General features: G+C 52.0%; 2 protein-coding genes and 1 non-coding gene across 5 annotated transcripts; all 3 read right to left on the reverse strand.

The window, feature by feature from the left end:
- Window positions 1–755: 755 nt before the first annotated feature.
- Rusc1 (RUN and SH3 domain containing 1) lies at window positions 756–9,612 on the reverse strand. 2 transcript variants are annotated; one of them, XM_028753315.1, is made up of 11 exons: window positions 9,567–9,612; window positions 7,429–8,876; window positions 6,787–7,197; window positions 5,931–6,029; window positions 5,751–5,827; window positions 5,449–5,623; window positions 5,272–5,377; window positions 5,062–5,108; window positions 3,767–4,316; window positions 2,859–2,981; window positions 756–1,426 (listed from the first exon to the last, which is right to left on the reverse strand). In XM_028753315.1, exons 2-11 carry the CDS (start codon window positions 8,762–8,764, stop codon window positions 1,255–1,257), a joined length of 3,096 nt encoding a protein of 1,031 aa, XP_028609148.1. In that variant the 5' UTR covers window positions 8,765–8,876; window positions 9,567–9,612; the 3' UTR covers window positions 756–1,254. The 2 variants fall into 2 exon arrangements, with proteins under 2 accessions (XP_028609148.1, XP_028609147.1); XM_028753314.1 differs by lacking the exons at window positions 6,787–7,197; window positions 7,429–8,876; window positions 9,567–9,612 and adding an exon at window positions 6,246–6,710.
- A 271-nt stretch (window positions 9,613–9,883) lies between these two features.
- Fdps (farnesyl diphosphate synthase) lies at window positions 9,884–18,740 on the reverse strand. 2 transcript variants are annotated; one of them, XM_028753309.1, is made up of 10 exons: window positions 18,611–18,740; window positions 17,412–17,574; window positions 15,863–16,003; window positions 12,047–12,127; window positions 11,799–11,921; window positions 11,444–11,532; window positions 11,288–11,360; window positions 10,758–10,835; window positions 10,532–10,666; window positions 9,884–10,138 (listed from the first exon to the last, which is right to left on the reverse strand). In XM_028753309.1, the coding sequence occupies exons 2-10, from the start codon at window positions 17,550–17,552 to the stop codon at window positions 9,938–9,940; spliced, it is 1,062 nt and encodes a 353-aa protein (XP_028609142.1). In that variant the 5' UTR covers window positions 17,553–17,574; window positions 18,611–18,740; the 3' UTR covers window positions 9,884–9,937. The 2 variants fall into 2 exon arrangements, with proteins under 2 accessions (XP_028609142.1, XP_028609141.1); XM_028753308.1 differs by lacking the exon at window positions 18,611–18,740 and adding an exon at window positions 17,663–17,874.
- LOC114609119 lies at window positions 14,478–14,584 on the reverse strand. Its single transcript, XR_003709460.1, has one exon. It is a non-coding gene; the product is annotated as a U6 spliceosomal RNA (small nuclear RNA).
- Window positions 18,741–19,075: the final 335 nt, after the last annotated feature.

The raw sequence follows: 19,075 nt of genomic DNA on the forward strand, positions 1-19,075 counted from the left end.
AAGCTTTAACACCACTGTCATAAAGTCATAGGGTAGAAACGACTCCCACAGTGGTCCTCTGACCTCCAGATGTGGGCCATGGCATGGATGTGCCCCTGCCCACATGAAACTTAAATATATTTAAAAAAACAAAACCCTGGGAGCTGGAGACTTGGCTCAGCAGTGAAGGCTGTTCTTCCAAAGGTCCCAAGTTCAACTCCCAGCAACTTCATGGTGGCTCACAACCATCTGTAATGAGATCTTACACCCTGTACTAACTTTCAGATATACATGCAGACAGAGCCTCCATGTAAGTAAGTAAATAAATAAATAAATAAATAAATAAATTTTTAAAAAACAAACTCTGCATCTGTCTGAACCAGATGTGGTAACACAGACCTTTAATACCAGTAGTCAAGACAGATCTCTGCAAATTTGAGGCCAGCCAGGGCTACATAGTGAGATCCAGTCTCCTTGCTCTCCTCAAAAAAAAAAAAAAAAAAAAAAAGTCGGGCGGTGGTGGCGCACGCCTTTAATCCCAGCACTTGGGAGGCAGAGGCAGGCGAATTTCTGAGTTCAAGGCCAGCCTGGTCTACAGAGTGAGTTCCAGGATAGCCAGAACTACACAGAGAAATCCTGTCTCGAAAAACCAAAAAAAAAAAAAAAAAAAAGCCTTCCTTGGCTAAGGAGGAAGTATCTATCTGCCTTGGGCTACAATCAAAGGACTTCCCTCCCCTACAGCAGTACCTATATGTTGAAACCCACAGGGACACACATCTGTTCAACTCCCACATTTTATTGGGACAAAGAAGGAAAGAGGCAGACCAACAGCACAGGCCCACCCACCAGGGGTGTGCAGGCTTCCAGCCAGCACTCGGCACAGCAGGAAGACATCTTAAACACAGGCAAGAAGGGCGAGAAACAATGAAGAAACCATGGGCCCTGCGGGTTGGGGGGCAAAGGCATGTGTACTATACTGGCACAGTCCACTTGGGTGAAGGTGGGGGTGGGATAGATACTGACTTGCAGATAGGAAGGACAGTGTTCTCTTGTGCAGATGGAGAAGAGGAATCCTGTGGACAGGAAGTCCCTTTTACATATTTGCAAGAGCAGATTTCACCTCACAGGTGGGTGTGGAGGGAGGAAGGAAAGTTTAACTGTCCACAGAAATAGATATGGGAAGAAATGTGGGTTTGCAGGAGGAAAAATGCTTCTGGGATGGTCAGTTCACACGAACAGTATTCATGAGCCTAGGAAAAGGAAACAGGCTCAGAGCTACAGAACAAGGGAGGTGTATCCCACGGGCACCAGCCCCTCCGCACCATCCCGCCGCCCACAGCGAAGCCAGTCCTCATCCACTGTGGCAATGACACGAAGCACTTCCCCACGCTGGAAGCTCAACTGGTCAGGTCCTGCAGCAGTGTGGTCACAGAGAGCCCGGACTGCCCTGGGGGAAGTCAAGAAGAAGGGTGAAGGGACAAAATGTCCAGGTCCCCGGGCTGGCCCATCCTATGGCAGATTGCCCCTGTTGGTTCAGCCAACATTTGCTGAACTCCAGAAGAGACATGGGTCACCCATTGACATGTTGACTCTGGGGCCCTGGCCCTCCTGAACGACAAACCCACTCTTGAAATGCTCACTTGAAACTGCACTTCCCTCTGGTGTTCAAATTACACATATGCAGCTAGGATGGCCTTCCTGATAGTGGGAAAGAACATCCACTCATCTGTTCTTGGCAACCCATCACCAAAGTTCACTGTGGGCTTATCTCCTCTGTGCTCTTCAGCTGTGCAACCACACTTAAGTCCCCCTCACTATGACTTCCACTTTCCCTACCAGCCACATGCCAGAAAACACCTGAGCCCCAAGCCGGGGATCCCAGGGGTTCCAAAGGACTGCAGCTCCCCTGTCTGCTTCTAGCCAGGTTACAGCCACACCACCCTGTATGCCCACTCTTCTCTGACGTACCAGCCACATTCATCTCCAGTGTGCTATGTGCTTCTTCAAAGTGGGGTATGAACAAAATGGGGTGATTTTTGTTCCATCCCTGGCATAATGCCTGGCACAAAGAAGTGCCTGGACAGATGACAATCCAAAAGCTTAATTCTGGCAAGGCGTGACAGCACATACCAGTAATGCCAACAGTCAGCTCTCCACATCCCGGCAACCTAGGCTACATAGTGAGACCCTGCCTCCCAAATAAATCCAAATAATTGAAAATGCTTAATTCAAATGGACTGAAAATATTCAGAAAAAACATGGCCTTAAACAAGAAGGCTGAGCGGGCATGGTCATGCACACCATTAATACCAGCACTTAAGAGGCTGAGACACAGAGTTCAAGGTCACTTTAGGCTACACAAATGCACCCTGTAAAAAAAAGAAATCAGAGTGTGGTAACACACACTTTTAGTCCCAGAAAAGGTAGGCAGATCTCTGTGAGTTTGAGGACAGCCTGGTTTACAAAGCAAGTACCAAGATAGCCAAGCTATACAAGGAAACTTTGCCTCAAATAAATAAATAATACATACCCAATCTGACTATGCATAATACCTTTCTTTAATCATGCAGACAAATTTCTATGAGTTACAGGAAACAGTTTTCCATGTGTTTATTTTTTATGTGTATGGTGTTTTGCCTGCACACATGTTCTGTGCACATTTATGCAGGAGCTGCAACTGGCCTGGAACTCAAGATCCTGCTGTGTCAGGCTCCCAAGTGCAGCCACTATGACCAGCAACTTCCTTTCCAGAGAAAGAAGCTAAGGGTCAAAGAAATTAGTGCTGCAGCACTGACGGAGCAGGCAAGAAGCAAAGCCTTTCCCACTGCCTCCTGCCCGCTCTAGGAGACAACACACAGGAAGATTCTCCCAGCCCTTACCTGTCATCCTGCACCATGCTGGCTGGCGAGTCCACAAGCTCCTCAGGAGGAGTCTCAGAAGGTGTCCCCCGCTTCACCAGAGACAGCACACTTACTGTTGGGGGCAACCAGCTGGATGGTCTCCTAAGAGGGAAGAATGTAGGTCACTAAAGCCAAACCACTCCAGGAAACGAACCCAAGAATCCTCCAAGTGGCACACTGGGAAAACAATCAGGGCCGAGGGCAGAGTGGCGCCTGTAAGGTCTATGACCCATCAGGGTCTACACAGGTTTAGAGTCATAGCTAAAGTCACCAGACACCACTGAAGAAGCGCCTGCTGGGTCAGGGTTTTTTTTTTTTTCTAAAGCGTGAGATAAATATTTTCAGCTCTAAGAGCCAAGCTGTGAGATCAGGAAGTTTGGTTTGGTTTTTGAAGACAGGGTTTCTCTGTGTGGCCTTGGCTGTCTTGGAATTTACTTTGTAGACCAGGCTGGAATTTACTTTGTAGATTCAGATATCTGACTGCCTTTGCCTCCACCACCTGGTGAGGTGTTAAGTCAAGGTCAGAGCAAGACAGTAAGGAAGTGATGGAGTGAGCTGAATGGGTAGTTGGGGAAGTAGCTTTCTGAAAGAGGAAATATTAAGGTATGTTCCTGGTATGGTCCCTAAGCAGCTATTGTGATGTGAGATTAAAAAAAAAAAAGAAGAAGAAAAGAAAAGATAAAAAAGGCGTGCACTACCACCACTCAGCTTGAAATCAGGAACTGTATGTCAATACTAAAATGTAATCATTTGTGAATGTAACCATTAAAGCCCATGGCTACAAAAACCTATCGCCTGCCTATTATCTAAAGGATCATGACTGGTCACTGGGAGCGCTGATGAGACCGGAAGTTCAGAAAAGGGACAAGGTGCAGGTGCAAACATACCTAGATTTGAAGGCTCCACTCTCAGTGTCTGAGGGGCACCCAGGCACACCAAATAGGCGCCCCAACCACATGCTTCTTCCTGGTGTGGTTTGTTCCGTGGGTGTAGGTGCCTCCTGTGCACCTTCGGCTGTAGTTCCATGACGCTTGGGTCCCCACCGGAGAAGAGGGAAGCCCTCAGTGCCTCCAGAGGCATAGACCCGAGAAGCCTGGGTCAGCTGATCCCACCAGCTGCCTGGTGGAGGGCGTGTTGAGGGGGGTGAAGAGTCTGTAGCGGCCTCTCCTGAAGTCCCTCGAAGACTCTGAGCCAAACGTCCTCCCCAGTGCAGCATAGCCTGCATAGTCTGCTGAAGGGCAGGAGGGGGGCCTGAAGGGGCAGGAGCCTGCTGCAGGCCCAGGGGCAGGTGGTGGTGGTGCTCAAAGAGCAGGTCCAGGTGGAAGGTGAGCACCGACAGTGGCTGCAGCAGCAACAGCAGCTCTGTAGCCAGGGATGGACAGCTACCACGTGCCAGGGAGAAGAATCCAGTGGGCAGATACAAGAGGGATAGCAGGCCTGGAAAAGAGCAGCCAACATCAGCCCCAGACCACTTCCGGCACCAATTCCAGAGTCAACGAACATCTCTCAGTCTTCTCACTCTGGGTGGGCAACAGAGGCAGGAAGAGCTGGGCTACAGGACTGACAATTATCTCTCTGCCCTGGGGAACCATTGCCTCCTGAGGGAGACTTGTCCAGGTAGCGCTGTTAACTGAGACATTGTATAGGCTAGAGAGGAAAAAGACCAAAGGGCCTGGGAACACACACAGGGGTGAGGACCTGCCTTTCTTTTTTTTTTTTTTTTTTTTTTTTTTTGGTTTTTCGAGACAGGGTTTCTCTGTGTAGTTCTGGCTGTCCTGGAACTCACTCTGTAGACCAGGCTGGCCTCGAACTCAGAAATCCGCCTGCCTCTGCCTCCCAAGTGCTGGGATTAAAGGCGTGCGCCACCACCGCCCGGCAGGACCTGCCTTTCTGGGTAGAGCTGGAACCTCACTGAGGAAGAGACCCACAGAAGAACTCAAAGCTTGAAAGCTCTGAGGAAGCAAGAGAGGGAGGGGCCTCTTCCAGGTGCAGGGAACAAGAGATGGTCCCCAAAGCAAGGGAGACTTCAAGAGGAAAAACACGAAGGGCTAGATATCCAGGGCTGACTCTCCTCTCATACTCTTTCCCTAGATGTGTATCCCGACCTCAGTAAGGACCAGCAGGAGATAGCCTGTCCTCTCCTAGCCCCGCAGTACCATGCCCTCCCATCTGAGCTTCTGACCTGCATCCTCCTGGAGGCTGGAAAACCACAGTTCCAACTGTTTGGTGCTGGAGGAGAAAGGAGAGGTGGTAAATTCAGGGAAGAGGTGGAGAATGAGGGACAACACTGGAGAGGGGAAGTCTCTGGAAACAACTTCCACTACTATGCCCTAGCCATGATGTGCTGATGCTTCCAAGGCCGAAAGAGCCGTGGGGGAAAGGCCACACTCACTTGAGGAGGCCCAAGATGAAAGCATGGAAGCGGCTGCGGCTGCTGCTCAACGGAGCCAGTCGGCTGACCTGGCTGTACAGAGATCCCATCGAATGTGTGCAGGAACCTGAGGACAGGGGCAAGGGTCAGCCAGGTCCAGGCCCTGCTCCCATCGGACCCCACTCCCTCGTGGCTCACCTGGTTTCACAGATGCCTCCACCACGCTCCAAGGGCTGCTCCTACGCTGCCCAGTAATGAGGTCCTTCCGGAATGGCTTCAGCCCATCAGCCACCAGAGCATGGAGGGCCGGGCAGAGGGTGGTCAATACCAGATGCCCCACATCTGGGCTCAGCCGGCTATCCCCCAATTGAGCCTGGGAACAGCGCACAAAGCGCAAAGCAAGAGGGTCTAGAGGCGTGGCTAGCCAACTGTTTGGTGCATCCTTCTACTTCCCCCTCACTACATTAAATCTTCCAACACCATCCCTCAAACCAACTCACCTTCTGAACCAAGTTCCTAGCAGCCCCAAAATGCGAGATGATTTTGTCCACTGAAGCGCTGACAGCTATCAGGAGACCTGGGTGGAGACGGAAGGAAGACACATCAAAGCCCCTGGTTTCGACTGGGGGTTTGGGGTGGATAGCTATAGACCATAGGAGGCGGGAAGGGTAACTAACTACCTTTCTTCTGCTCCTGTAGCTGGCCAGTCCCACTCTGGGCTTCTGCCATCCACAGCCGCTGGGCCCCGGGAACACCCGCAAATGACCAGGAACTGCGCACTAAGTAAGAGAAGAGGGACGCGATGACGCTTACTTGCCAAGGGTTACACAGAGGACGCCGGCTCCCTTGGTCTCATAGCTTGAGAATAGAGGGGAAAAAACACAGCCACTTAGGGCGTAGAGCGGAGGGTAGTCTTAGGCAAACCTCCACCCTCGCCGCCCCCACCTCAGTCCCCATTGCCCTTCCTCTCTGGTTAGTCGGGGAGCCACACAGACCAGCTAGCTGGGCCTTTAAGAAGGAAGATGACTGGAGGAGGAAACCGAGGGCTGCACCCACTCCGAGCACGTGGGAGCCTCGACCAATGAAAAGACAGACAGACGGGAAAGGGTGGGGAATCTTGGAGAACCCACGTAGTCACCTTGCACCTTGTCAAAGCTAGGCTCCAGCTTCACCCTACTTGCGTCGGGACTAATGGAGATGTGTCTAGAATCTCCTGGGAGGGGACAGTAGGTCCAAACCACCGAGGCCAAGAACTCCCCTAGCGGAGGAATTCCACAGAGGGTGTGACTCCAGGTCCCTAACAACGAACCCCTTAAGCTGGGCAGGAGACCAGGTGGAGCCCGCTGTGCAGCGAGGAGGGCAGTCACGCTCCTTACCCGCAGCAAGGCCAGCCTCCCTGGGTCTAATGAGCCCGCTAGGAGTCTGCCCAACTCCAAGGGCGAGACCTAACCAGGCACCCTAGAAAAAGGCTGGCCCAGTACTGGAGGGACAGCGAGCCGAGGCGCGGCCCGCGGGGCTGGCCCGGGTCCGTCTTACGTTGCCTGGGCGGAGGTGGTGGCCTTCTGGTCCAGCGAGGGGCGGTCGGCGGACACGGTGGTGTTGGCAGCGGGGGGGCGGGAACCTGGCGGGGTAGGGGCGCCGCGGCGGGGAAGGTGCTACTTCTGGGGAAGAGCGGGGATAGCAGCAGTGCCAGTTCGGGGCTGGCCAGGCAAGGCAATGCCCCCCGCGTGGGAGGAGAATAAGCTCCCACTGGGGATAGGCGCACAGGCAGGAGCTGCTCCTCCGGGGGACTCGCTGCCCCCAGCAGCCGGAGCCGGGAATTGGGCCACCCGGTCAGAGGCGTAAAGAGCAGGGACCCGGGTGCGCCTGCGCCCCCACCCTCCAACAGGGGGCGCCCGTCGGCCGAGAACCGGAAAACCGGGGGCCGAGGGAATAGCGAGGGACCGGCTGCAGGCGGGATTGGCGGGGCCAGGTGCGGAGGGGGAGGGCAGCGCGGCCGGCAGCCAGGCGAGGAGGGGCGGGAAAGAGAGGAGCAAAGAGTTAGTCCCTTCACTCCAAGATCCACCCATTTTCCCTTTCCCAGAGCACGCCCTGGAGATGGGGCGGGGAGGACACTGCAGAAGGAGGGGACCAGGGGCGGGCTCAGGACCCGCCCTCCTGCGGGTCCGAGCTTCTTACCCCCGGCTTGAGCGCGCGGTTCCTCGGGCTCCTGCGCGGCGGGTGCCTCCTCACCAGCCGGGGGGCTGGCCGCCCTGCCCTCCTCTGACAGCCCCTCTGCAATAGGCTGCAACCCGAGTCGATTCTTCTTCCTCCGCGGAGGGACGGGAGGGGGAGGCGGTCGAGGTGGGACCAAAGCCCACCCAGCCGGAGGGTCTCGGGGCGGGACTGGCGGCGGCTGGGCTCGGCTTCGAGACCGGAGTTCCTTGAAGGTGGTGACTTCTCGGAGAGGTGCCAAAGAACCTCCCAGGGACCCAGTCGGCGGGAGCTCAGTGTCTGGCGAGAAGACTATGAGCCAGTCGCTGCGATCTTTCTTGGCCTGTGGCACAAGGGGCAGCCCTGGACCCCGCTTGCGCTTCTGGGCCAGCTCATGGAAGGACGTGATTGTCCGATGGGGCACCGGCTCCTGGCTGACGTCACCTCTCCATCCCCCATCAGTTTTCCCTGCATCTATTTTCGAACCAGAATTGATGTTCAAACAAGAAGCCAATTTCCCAGATTCCGTTTTCAAGCTCGAGTTTGTATTTTCGTCTGTTTTCCAACCAGAGTCACTGTCCTCGATGGTTTTCCACCCAGCTTCAGTTTTCTCTGTGTCGATTTTCCAAATGGGGTTAATTTTCCAACTGGGCTCTGCTTTCCCTGCGTCAATTCTCCCATCTTCGGTCTCTGAGAACTCAGAGGTAGCAAGATCCTGTTCCCCACTGTCTTCCTCTTCCTCCAAGCCTGGGGAAGGTAGGTCCTGGCAGGTGGTCAGGGCATTGCAGTTCGAGTCCAGGTCAGGTCCAGGTGGAGAGGATATTCCGGAGCAAGAATCAGGAGAGCAGCAGAAGCTGTCTGGGGAGCAGGTGCTAGGGCCTGCTGGAGCCAGAGGAGAGCCCAGCTCCAAGATGCTGGACTGAGGGTTGACATCCTCATTACCAGGCAGGTCTCGTGAGTAGACTGACACTGGCGATTCATCAGGGCTAAGATCTGAGCAGGAGCTGAGAGAGGAAGAGCATCCTGGATCTGAAGGTGAGGCAGCCTCTTCCTCCTGGGAAGGGTCCTGCTGGTTTTCTATGCTGGGCCCATGCTCCTGGCAGCATCTGCAGGGCACAGCTGGACTGTTGGAGTTGGCGTCCACCAGGGTCCCGCTGCAGGGCCCCCTGCTTTCTTTGCCCCCTGTGTCTCCCGGGGGCGGGGGTGTACTCAGAGGCCCCTCTCGTAGTTCAGGACGGCGGGACAAGTGCAGGCCTAGGGAGACATGCTGGAGATGGATGTGATTGAGGTTGCAGAGTAAAGCCCGCTGAGGGGACAGCATGGTGCCGAGGACGATGTATGGCTTTCAGAAAACCAAGGACGATGTATGGCTTTCAGAAAACCAAGAGGATCCAGCGTCTCACATCCACCTACCTGACAGTACAGATGCAGACCTAGAAAACAGAGATGGTTGAAACCTAGCTACTGAGATTGCAAGTAAGGGCACCGGAGGTGACTGAGGACTAGAACAGGCCAGGGAAGGATCCGGCTGCCTTGGGAAATATTTAAATGAGATTCAAAACACCATGAACAGGCTATTAGTTTCCACTGCAGTATTTGCAGGTGGAGCCGAACATAACCTCCAGGGACCAGAGAAAGGAGGGTCATCAAAGAATGCGGTTGGACTCTGATCTTTGTGGGGGTGCAAAGCTTGAAAAAGAGTGGGGCCCAGAATATGAGGGTGCGATGCTTGAAAAAAAATAGGGCCCAGAATACACCCTGATTCTTCCTAATCGAGCTCTGTCCTCCAGCCTACCCCTGGGAGGAAGGAAACCCCGCCCGGATGCTCTAGTGAGATGGATGGTGGGGAACAAGAGGAAGGGTTTGGTTTGTTAACGCAGGAAAGGGGTCTGGGCTGGAGGAAGCATTCTGCTTGTCAGCTCTGCATCCGCCCCATTCCCCCGTCTAGCTCTAGCCTTCAGTCTGTGGTCCTCACCCACCCGGAACAGCAGGATTTGTCCATTCACTCTGCGCTTGTCTCCATCTTCCAGTCATCACCCGTTTTTTTTTTTTTCACTGCTCCTCTCCCGTGCCACCCATCCATTCATCCATCCATCCGCACCCTCAGACCGAGCCCTCCTCACCGCAGTCCTCCTGGAATCGCTCCTGCCTTGGGTTCGTCAGCGTCCCCGCCCAGCGGGGAACAGAGCGGAGGGGAGGGGCACCGGCAAAACCCGATGTGGCTGCGCAGCCGCACCCCTTCACGCATGGGCGTGGCATAGCTCAGGACCGCCCCTCAACCGCCACGAAGCACTTGACGTTGTGCCTATGTCACCCATCTACAGCGCAACAGCTCTGGGTCTCAAGAAATGCCTTTGCCAACCTGTATTCCAAGTTGCCCTCTCCCACCCCTCCATTCTGGATAAAGGTGAACTCCTGACACAAGCATAAAACCACAGGATGTTGAACAATAATTTATTGAGATCCCTCCCTCCCAGCCTCTACAATTCCGAGGTCACTTTTTCCGCTTGTAGATCTTGTTTGCTAGTCCCAAGAAGATGGATGGGGGCAGGGGCGCAGAGCACTGCTCTATGAGACTCTTGAGGCGGTTGTAACTGTCTTCCTCATACTTGAGGAACACTGTCTGCAGATCCAGCGCCTCATACAGTGCTTTCACCCGCGCCACTTTTTCTGGATCCTTCTGCCCATAATTCTCCTGGAAGCAGGAAAACAGCTTTACTTGGCTGGGTCCAAAGGTCCTCACAACTCATCCATACACTCCAGAACACTGGCAAAACTCTCCTCTCTGGGGATCCAAGATATCAAGCATTGCCTTCCCCACCCCAAAGTTCAGGTATTGGCTCAGGATTCTACTTCCTGTAGGGTTTCTCAGCCTTGACATGCTGAGAGTTATTGGGCAACATGTGCTGTCTTTCACTGTTCAAAATCTTCCTGATTCTGCCTGCTAGCCACCTTCAGCACATACACCAAATTGCACTGAGTTGTCGAATGTTTCCTGGACAGCAAAATCACCCTGCTCTCCTGACCATTCTTCCTCCATCCCCCTCTTAGCAAAGGGACATGCCACTCCCAGCCCCCACTTGAGCACCTCTAAGATCTGGCGCTGTTGAGGAGTGGCTCGTAGCAGACACTGAACCACCAGCCAGCTGCATTTGTTGTCCTGGATGTCAGTGCCGACCTTTCCAGTCACACTGGGGTCTCCAAAGAGATCGAGGTAGTCATCCTAGGCGGCAGGCAGAAAGAAGGAGAGATGAGAAGGCCTCCAGGCAGGAGGAAGAGGAAATATGCACTCTGCTGCTGGAAGACCTTCCTACCTGGATCTGAAAGAACTCGCCCATCTCCAGCAGGATCTTCTGGGCACTGGCATGTTCCTTCTCTCCGTCAATGCCTGCCTGTAGGGAGACAAGACCACAGGCACCGTGCCCTTCCTGAGGCTTCCCGTGGGCTTTGCTTAACTGCAGTCCAACCTCCTGCCCTTCCCAGGGAAGCCTAAAGAAGGGATCTGTTCTGAAGGCATCACGTCATCTTCCCCTGGGAGCTGCACCCATTACAGCTCCACTTACAACTCCAACTTCTCACAAAATGAAAAGAAAGTCTGGAGAGGCAGGTGAGGACGGACCGTGAACCACCTCCACACCTAGTCTCTTGCCTCAGCCTCGATTTTCCTCTGCCCCCGCCCCCATTCAGATGTGCCACTCACAGGCCTCAACTCTGCTCACTTTCCAGTATAAGAGGGACTGGGTGGCTTGCTTGAGGTCATACCGACATACAGTGAAATGTGTCTACTCCGTGCTCTCCTGTCCCAACATCCCCAAGAGAAAACCGTGGCAGTGGCATGACTCACCATGTACATGGCAGCCGCAACAGGCAGGTAGAAAGAGTAGAACGCTGTCTTGTACTTGACAATAGATTTGTACCTGAGTCAGGGGAGAAGATACATCCATCAGCGCACGGCCCATCTCGAGTCTCTCACCATCTATACGATTGCCAGTGGCCTCACCTCTTTTCAGTGTATCTACCAAGATCCACATGGCCCTGGGGTGCTGTGATGAGGTCTAGAGTCTGCCCAATCTCGGTCTGATAGGAACTCTAGGGAGGAAGATAACACATGGTCTCTAAGCCAGGCTTTCTCCAGGATTGGGAAACGCTGGCACCCTGGGCCTTGTACACCAAGCAGCTGACAACTTGGCAGCAGGAGGGGAAAAAGAGCATCTCCACGCTCAGTCACATGATAGCCACCTTCACTGCCTCTGCTTGCCACCACACCCTTCTGAGCCAACCCTAGCAGAACAAAAGAGCACACGCCACAGAGGCTAGAGCTACATGGACAGCTATGGTACCCCAGCCCCACGCACCTGCAGAAAGAGCTCCAGCAGGTTCAGGTAGTAGGGTTGCTCCCTGCAGTAGAACTTCAGCAGGCGGAAGATGGAGGCTTCCAGAAGCAAAGCATCGTTGATGGCATCCAAGCCTATGCCTGGCTGTTAGAAACAGCATGAAACAAGTTACTGCTGGCCAGATTCAAACCATCACAGCAGACACTCCAGCCACCTCCCCTGTGGTCTGTCCACCACACCCACTGCTACTTTCCTGTCTGCCTTCTTACCTTCTGATACCAGCAGATCTGCCCCCGGCGAGTGAGAGAAGAGTCCATGATGTCATCTGCCACAAGTAAGAAAGCCTGGAGCTAGGAGAAGGAGCACAGTCAGACCACAGGGCTCTGGAAGGCCCTCTCTCAGTGACAGCTGCTGCTCTGGCCACTGCCGTGCACTGGGTACAAAGGTTGGTTGTGGGGACCCTGACAAGTTACCGAACCGAACCTCCTCTCAGATTTCATGTATGCACCCTTTTTTTCAGGCTAATGGACTAAAATATACCTCTGCTACCTCTAATCGGCTCTAGGACTCTCTGGTAGCAGGGAGAATATGAAACACCATCATGTAGCTCACTCTTGCCCAAAACGTCAATAAATTTTTATTCCAGTAACTATGTTGGCTAGTTTAAGTTCAACTTGACACAAGCTATAGTCATTTGGCAAGAGAAAGACTCAACTGAAAAACCACCCTCAGCAGATTGGCCCTATGGGCAAAAACTGGGAGGCATTTTCACAGTTTTCACAGTAGGTGCTGCCGCCCCTAGGCAGGTAGTCCTGGGGTGTATAAGGGAGGAGGCTGAGCAAAATATAAGAACAAACCAGTCATCAGCACCCTGCATGGCATCTTTGTTAACTGCCACCCCGACGTCTATCAGTGATGGACTATGAGGGTCACACGTCCAGGAGCACCACCCCAAGCACCACCTTGGCTACCAATGGCTTTTTCCTGTAGATAGAGCCAAGCTCCTTACATGGCCAAGGACATGCACTTCTGCCCTTACCTCTACTGCCCAGGTGCTGAGGTCACAGCCGTCTGCTGCCATGCCTGGTTCTGTGCATGGCTGGGCGCTAAACCCAGGACTTCATGCTACCAACTGAGCCACTTTGCCTGCCAGTAAATGCTCTTTAATCTCAGCAAAGGGCTCACTTGCCGGCTCCTCTAGATACCCCCAGAGCCTGGCCCTCCCCACGAACACTCGAGAATGCCCATGACACTTTTGGGTTTTGTTTCCTTGAGACAGAGCCTCACTGGCCTCAACCTCAAGGTCCTCAGCCCACCTCCTGAACACTGAACCACCTTACTCTTGCAGGCAGGCTCCACATTTGTTACACGGTAACTGCTGTAACCGAATGACTTGACTTGGCTTTATTGTGTTAAGAGTGCTGAGGATGGAACCCAGGGCTTTACATATGGTAGGGAAGGCTTGACCCCACAACAAAATTAAGTACTTTTTCTTTTTTATTTAACTATTATTATTGTGTGCAGGGGCATATATATGCTACAGCACACAAGTAGAGGTCACAGGACAACTTCTAGTTGTTTTTCTCTTTCCATCTTTCCATGGGTTCTGGGACGGAACTCACTTTCGCTGGGCTTATTTGGTGAGTGCCTTTACCCACTAGAACTCCATTACTGGCCCTTCACTGATGGGGTGAGGGAGGCATGAGTGAGGTCAGAGGGTGACTTTCAGGAGTTAGTTCACTTCTTACATGGGCTCTAGGGATCAAACTGAGGGCTCCAGAACTTTTACTGACTCACCCTGCCATCGCTACAATTCTCAACAGAAGTCTATCATGACATCATTCAAATACCACAAACTGGTCTGTTTAATAGACCAATAATTTCGTAAGTCAGTATGAGTCAGGTGTGACGGCACACACCTATAATCCCAGCACTGAAGGCTGAAATGAGGTGATCTTGAGTGTTTATGAGCCGTATACAGTGAGATTCTGTCTCAAAAAAAACAAAAATAAAAACAAACAAACAAAAAACATCCAGACACTGGTGGTGCTCACCTCTAATCCCGGCACTCAAAAGGCAGAGGCAGGTGGATCTGAGTTTGAAGCCAGCCTGGTCTACTGAGCAAGTTCCAGGACAGTCAGGGCTATGCAAAGAAACCATATCTTGAAAAACTAAAGGGCAGGGATGTAGTTCAGGGATAAGAGTGTGTTTATAATAGACAAGGCCCTAGGTTTCATCAACTTGAAAACCCCTCACCCACTCAGAGGGGGAACAAAACATCACAGACACTCTAGAGCCGGGTCAGAAACAAATCAGAGCCATAGGTGGGGGCATGTACCCTACCTTAGGGGAACAGCTTTCACTTGGGTCTGGAAAGTCATTTCAGTAAGTAAACATGTCAAAGATCTGAGCTGTTTGTTATGTGTGTACATGTTTGTGTGTTGGGTGTGCATGCATGTTGTTACAGGTTTGTAGAAATGTGTGCATGTGTTGTGCACGCATGTCTCACATATGCATGTTCTCTGTACATATGTTACAAATGCATTCATGTGGAGATCAGAGGTCAACATTGGATGTCTTCCTCATTTTGAGGGAAGGTTCTCCGAGATGTCTCATTTATTAAATTTTATATAACATATTTTTGGTAGCAATCTATATGTATTTTTTCATATATTTGATAGAAATGAAAAGCTAGAAAGAAAAAAACGAGAATGAATGTTTCATGAATTTGTCATCCTTGCAAAGAGGCCGTGCTAATCTTCTCTGCATTGTTCCAATTTCAGTACATGTGCTACCAAACTGAACACTGTTTATTTCATACGCATTGGTGTTGGTCTGCTAGTCAGTCTGTGAATCAAGTGCATGCCTGGTGTCTACAAAGGCCAGGAGAGGGTGTCAGATCCCTTAAGTCTGAAGTTATAGATGGATGTGAGGCATCATATGGGTACTAACCATTGAACCGAGGGCCTCTGTAAGAGCAGCCAGTGCTCTTAACCTCTGACCTATCTCTCCAGCCCTTTCACCTTATTCTTTGAGACAGGCTCTATCACTGAAACTGTGCCAGACTGGCTAACAAGCTCCAGGGATCTGCATCTCTCTAGCCACCTGAGGAAGGGTATTACAGACGCACACAGCTGTTATATGGATAGTGAGAGACTGAACACAAGTGTTTCTGCTTGCCCAGCAGCCACTGCACTGACAGCCAATGCTCTGAGTCTTGTGTGCGTGTGTCTGTGTTACACATGTTTACATGGTGTCTGCACTGCGCATGTCCATGCGTGTTTACATGGGTCAGCTGTCCTGTATACTCTCCACCTCGTTTTTTGGAGGCAAGCCTTCTTTCACTGAGCCCGGAACTGACTGACTGGCTAAAGTAGCTTGCCAGCGGGCTCTGGGAATGTGGCTGTCTCCATGCCCCAGCACTAGCTGGGCGTTATGTATTACAGACGTATTCCACCATCACACAGTTGTATGCATTTAGTGTGGGCATGAGCACAGGGGAGTAGAAGCCAAAGGAAGATGCCAGGTGTCCTGCCTATCACATCAGTGTGTTCCTTTTAACCTGGATCTCTCTCACTGAGCCAGGCAGCCCAACCAGCCTCCGGCCTCTGCCTACAATGCAGATTCTGTGGTCAGCCACAGCTGGATTTTCATAGGTCCTGGCACCCAAACTCGGCTCTTCTGCTTGGCTCGCACCAGACAAGCCATCTCACCAGCTTTTAAAACGGTTTTCTTTTCAAGTTTAGAAAATTTAAGGTTTGTTATTTGACACAGGGTTTCTTGGTAGCCCTGGCTGTCCTAGAATTTACTCTTTAGATCAGGCTAGCCTAGAACTAAAAGAGATCAACTTGCCTCTGCTCCCAGTGATGAGAGGAAAGGCATGGCCCACCACCATTGTTGAAATTTAAGGTTAGCATTTCTGAAAACTCTCTGTGCCCATCTGTCAGTCCCTGAAGTGACTCATGCTGCCTAAATGTGACTGCAACACACAAGAGACACAAACACCAGCACAAGCAAGAAACAAGCTTATTCTCCTCCTCAAGGAACCCCACTGCGGGACCCTCTGCTCCTCTGGACGTTCTTACCAGTTCTACACACCAGCCCACAGTCAGGGCCCGCTGAAGACTCTCAGCATCCTGTTTCCTCGGCTCCACCAGCTCCTGGAAGGCTTGTACCACGGTCATACCCCGGTTGTACTTGCCTCCTACAGCATTGTACTCCAGGACCTGAGACAGGATGAGAGGACATCAGGGTCTACATAACAGGGACCCAAAGAGATTTTCCCCTCCCTTCTCTGAACCTCAACTCCCCCTTGGAGAGCCCCTGGATCACCCCTCTCTTCATTTCTTCTCCAAAGTCCTATGGCATATGGCACCTAAGTGCATGCTACATAATGTACACCCAATTCTTCCCTTAAGCCGAGAACTTGGACCACCTGCAAACAAGCCTATATAGAAGACAAGAGCCCTAGTGTGGAGTGATGGCTAACTCCAATGATCTCAATACTCAGAAGGTGGAGGCAGGCAGACCGCATGAGTCTGAGGCCGCCCTCAGATACATAATGAGTTCCGGCCAGCCTTGGCTACAGAAAATAAACAAACAACAAGGCTTCTCCAAAGTTAGCCAAAGGAAGGCATTGAAGGGACAGCAAGGTTCAGGGCTATTTCTGACCTCTCCAATGGTCCTCCTCCTGGGGCCTTCTCACTGTGCCTTCTGCCAGACAGCAGTGCTAACTACCTAAAGAGATAGCTCTTCTTCTTTTTTTTTTTTTTTTTTTTTTTTTGGTTTTTCCAGACAGGGTTTCTCTGTATAGCCCTGGCTATCCTGGAACTCACTCTGTAGACCAGGCTTGCCTCAAACTCAGAAATCTGCCTGCCTCTACATCCCAAGTGCTGGGATTAAAGGCGTGCGTCACCACCGCCCAGCCAAGAGATAGCTCTTCAATACCTACACAGTATACACAGAGAAAACTATCTCCCTTTGGCTTTAACTCAGAGATGAGACAACATTTATAAAAAAGAATTCTCCAAGCTACAGAGACAGCTCAGCAGTGAAGACTGCCCCTCCAGAGGACCTGGGTTCAGTTCCCAGAACCCACATGGCAGCTCACAACTGTCCTCAGACATAGATGGAGGCAAAATGTCAATGCACAGAAAAAAAAAAAATGTATGTCTTTAAAAGAAAAGAATTCCCAATCTAGACATGATGGCATTGTAACTGATACAGACCACAGTAGGCTGAGGCAGGGGAGTTGTGTGTCTGAGGCCATGTAGGCTTTTAAAAAAAAATGAAACTCTGTTTGAGAAAATAAACATGAGACTGGAGGGAAATGGGTAACTCAAGTAGAACAGCAACAGTCCCCTTCCTAGAACAAGCTTTCTAACAATACAATAACTTCCCCTCAGGCCTCAGTGCCAACAGCCCCCTGGTAGCTACTAAGATCCTATCTTACAGTTTCAGGACATGCAATCAAACTTCACGAGGTCCAAGTCTCTACTCTCAATTGAAGCTGTCTGGATGGTCAAAAGTCAGGAAGTCAAATATCAGGGAGGTGGTCCAGAGACTTGGGTAAAAACCGTTACTTCCGCTCTTCTCAAAATCCCCTACTGGCTTCTTCAGTCCTGAATCCCTCACCTCCTTGAGCCGGGTAATAGCATCCCCTGTCTCTGGGTGTCCCAGCTCATCCTCAGTCAGCACCTTGATGATTTGGGAGAAGTGCTGGATGAAATTCTGCTTTTCTTGGTTATAAACATCCGAATTCTGGTTCCCATTCATTCTGACAGAGGAGCTAAATGCTCTGAGGGAAAAAAAACACACACACAAACAAATGAGAGGATGGCTCCAGTGCTTCCCTCCCCGAAGCCCGGCACCACAACCACACTCACCGAGGCTCCTCTGTCCACACTTGGCACCACCAGCGGGCACTGTGCCAGGCCCCCAGGACTGGACACCCATATGCCAGGGAGGGTCGTTGTAGGTAACCAAGCCACCTCTCCCGGGGTGCCCAGCAGGGGGCTGGCAGCAGGAAGACCCCCAGAGATCTCAGCCAGCGGGACAGGGGCATCCCGGGTGGGCATGGGGGTGGGGGACACCAAGCACTCCCTGCAGGAGCAAGCACCGGAGGCAGATGCTTGGTAGCAGTTACCTAAGGTACCCCCTAAGCCAAGCTTTTTACCTCTTGCATTAGAACGCCCCACCCTGTTTCTAAATTCAAGAATTACAGAAAGAACACACAGGAAATAAAAAGTATATCAGAGTGACTGAGATCCAACACATCTTCATTTAAACCGAAAATGGCTAAAACTGAACGCTTTCTACTTCCAAGGCTGCGTTCACTACAATTCGGAACGGAGAATTATGGGATGGAAGGTCCTTAAGTCACACTATTAATGGAGACACCAAACTGAGGTTCAGCGGGTATTAAATAGCTGAGCTGACGCAGAGCCAAAACTAGAACCGAGAGGTCCGCGTGTAGGAAAAGGAAAGGGAGGTTCGGGCTCTTAGATACGCCCAGAAAGGGGACTGGAACCGAAGGTGCTGTGGGCTTGTCGTCTGTCTGTACAGGCACTGGTGCTAACCGCAGCGGCCCTCCGAGCAACAGGTGGGCGTGGGAGGGCTCACAAGAGTAAACTCGCGGCCTGCCGTACGGAGGACTTGAGGAACAAACCACCGCATAGTTTAGAAATTCACTAAAGGACAAGCAAACCGCTCGGTCTGGCCCACCGACCCCAAGACCCGTAACTCCGACACAAGCTGGTTCTTTGGTGCCTCGGAGCTTCACCCGACCTGAGGCAGGAGTAAACGTCAGCTCCAGCCCCAACAATATCGCTCACCTGTTCTTCAACGCGGATTCTCCCGGGGTCCAAGATGTTTGCGGATTACACCTAAAAGCGGAGCGTGCATCCGCTCAGCATTCTGGGAGTTGTAGTTCCCAGTCTCCAGGCTCAGTAAGCAGAACCTAAATGTAATACTACGACTCCCGGCATGCCGCAGACCAGGCAGCGAGAAACTCGGACTTTTGCCTCTGGGTGGGCGTAGCCGAATTCGCTGATTGGCTGAATGACCTCGTGTGAGCATGGGCCTTGTGACGACCGGCCAATGAAAGGGTGGCGCGCGGGCCATCAGCCCACTGAGCGGTGGGCGGTGTCAGTACTCCCAGACCAAAAGTCTGGAAATTCCGCTCTCTGATTCCTAGCTGTAACTCTACCAGTGCTTCTGGTTGACAGAGTTTCTAAGATCCCGGAATAACCAGCCTTGCAGCTTCCTATTTCCAACTCTGGCAAATCACTTCTTACGTC

The sequence above is a fragment of the Grammomys surdaster genome, unplaced genomic scaffold (assembly GCF_004785775.1).
Source record: "Grammomys surdaster isolate TR1022 unplaced genomic scaffold, NIH_TR_1.0 125946, whole genome shotgun sequence".
Taxonomy (NCBI): domain Eukaryota; kingdom Metazoa; phylum Chordata; class Mammalia; order Rodentia; family Muridae; genus Grammomys; species Grammomys surdaster.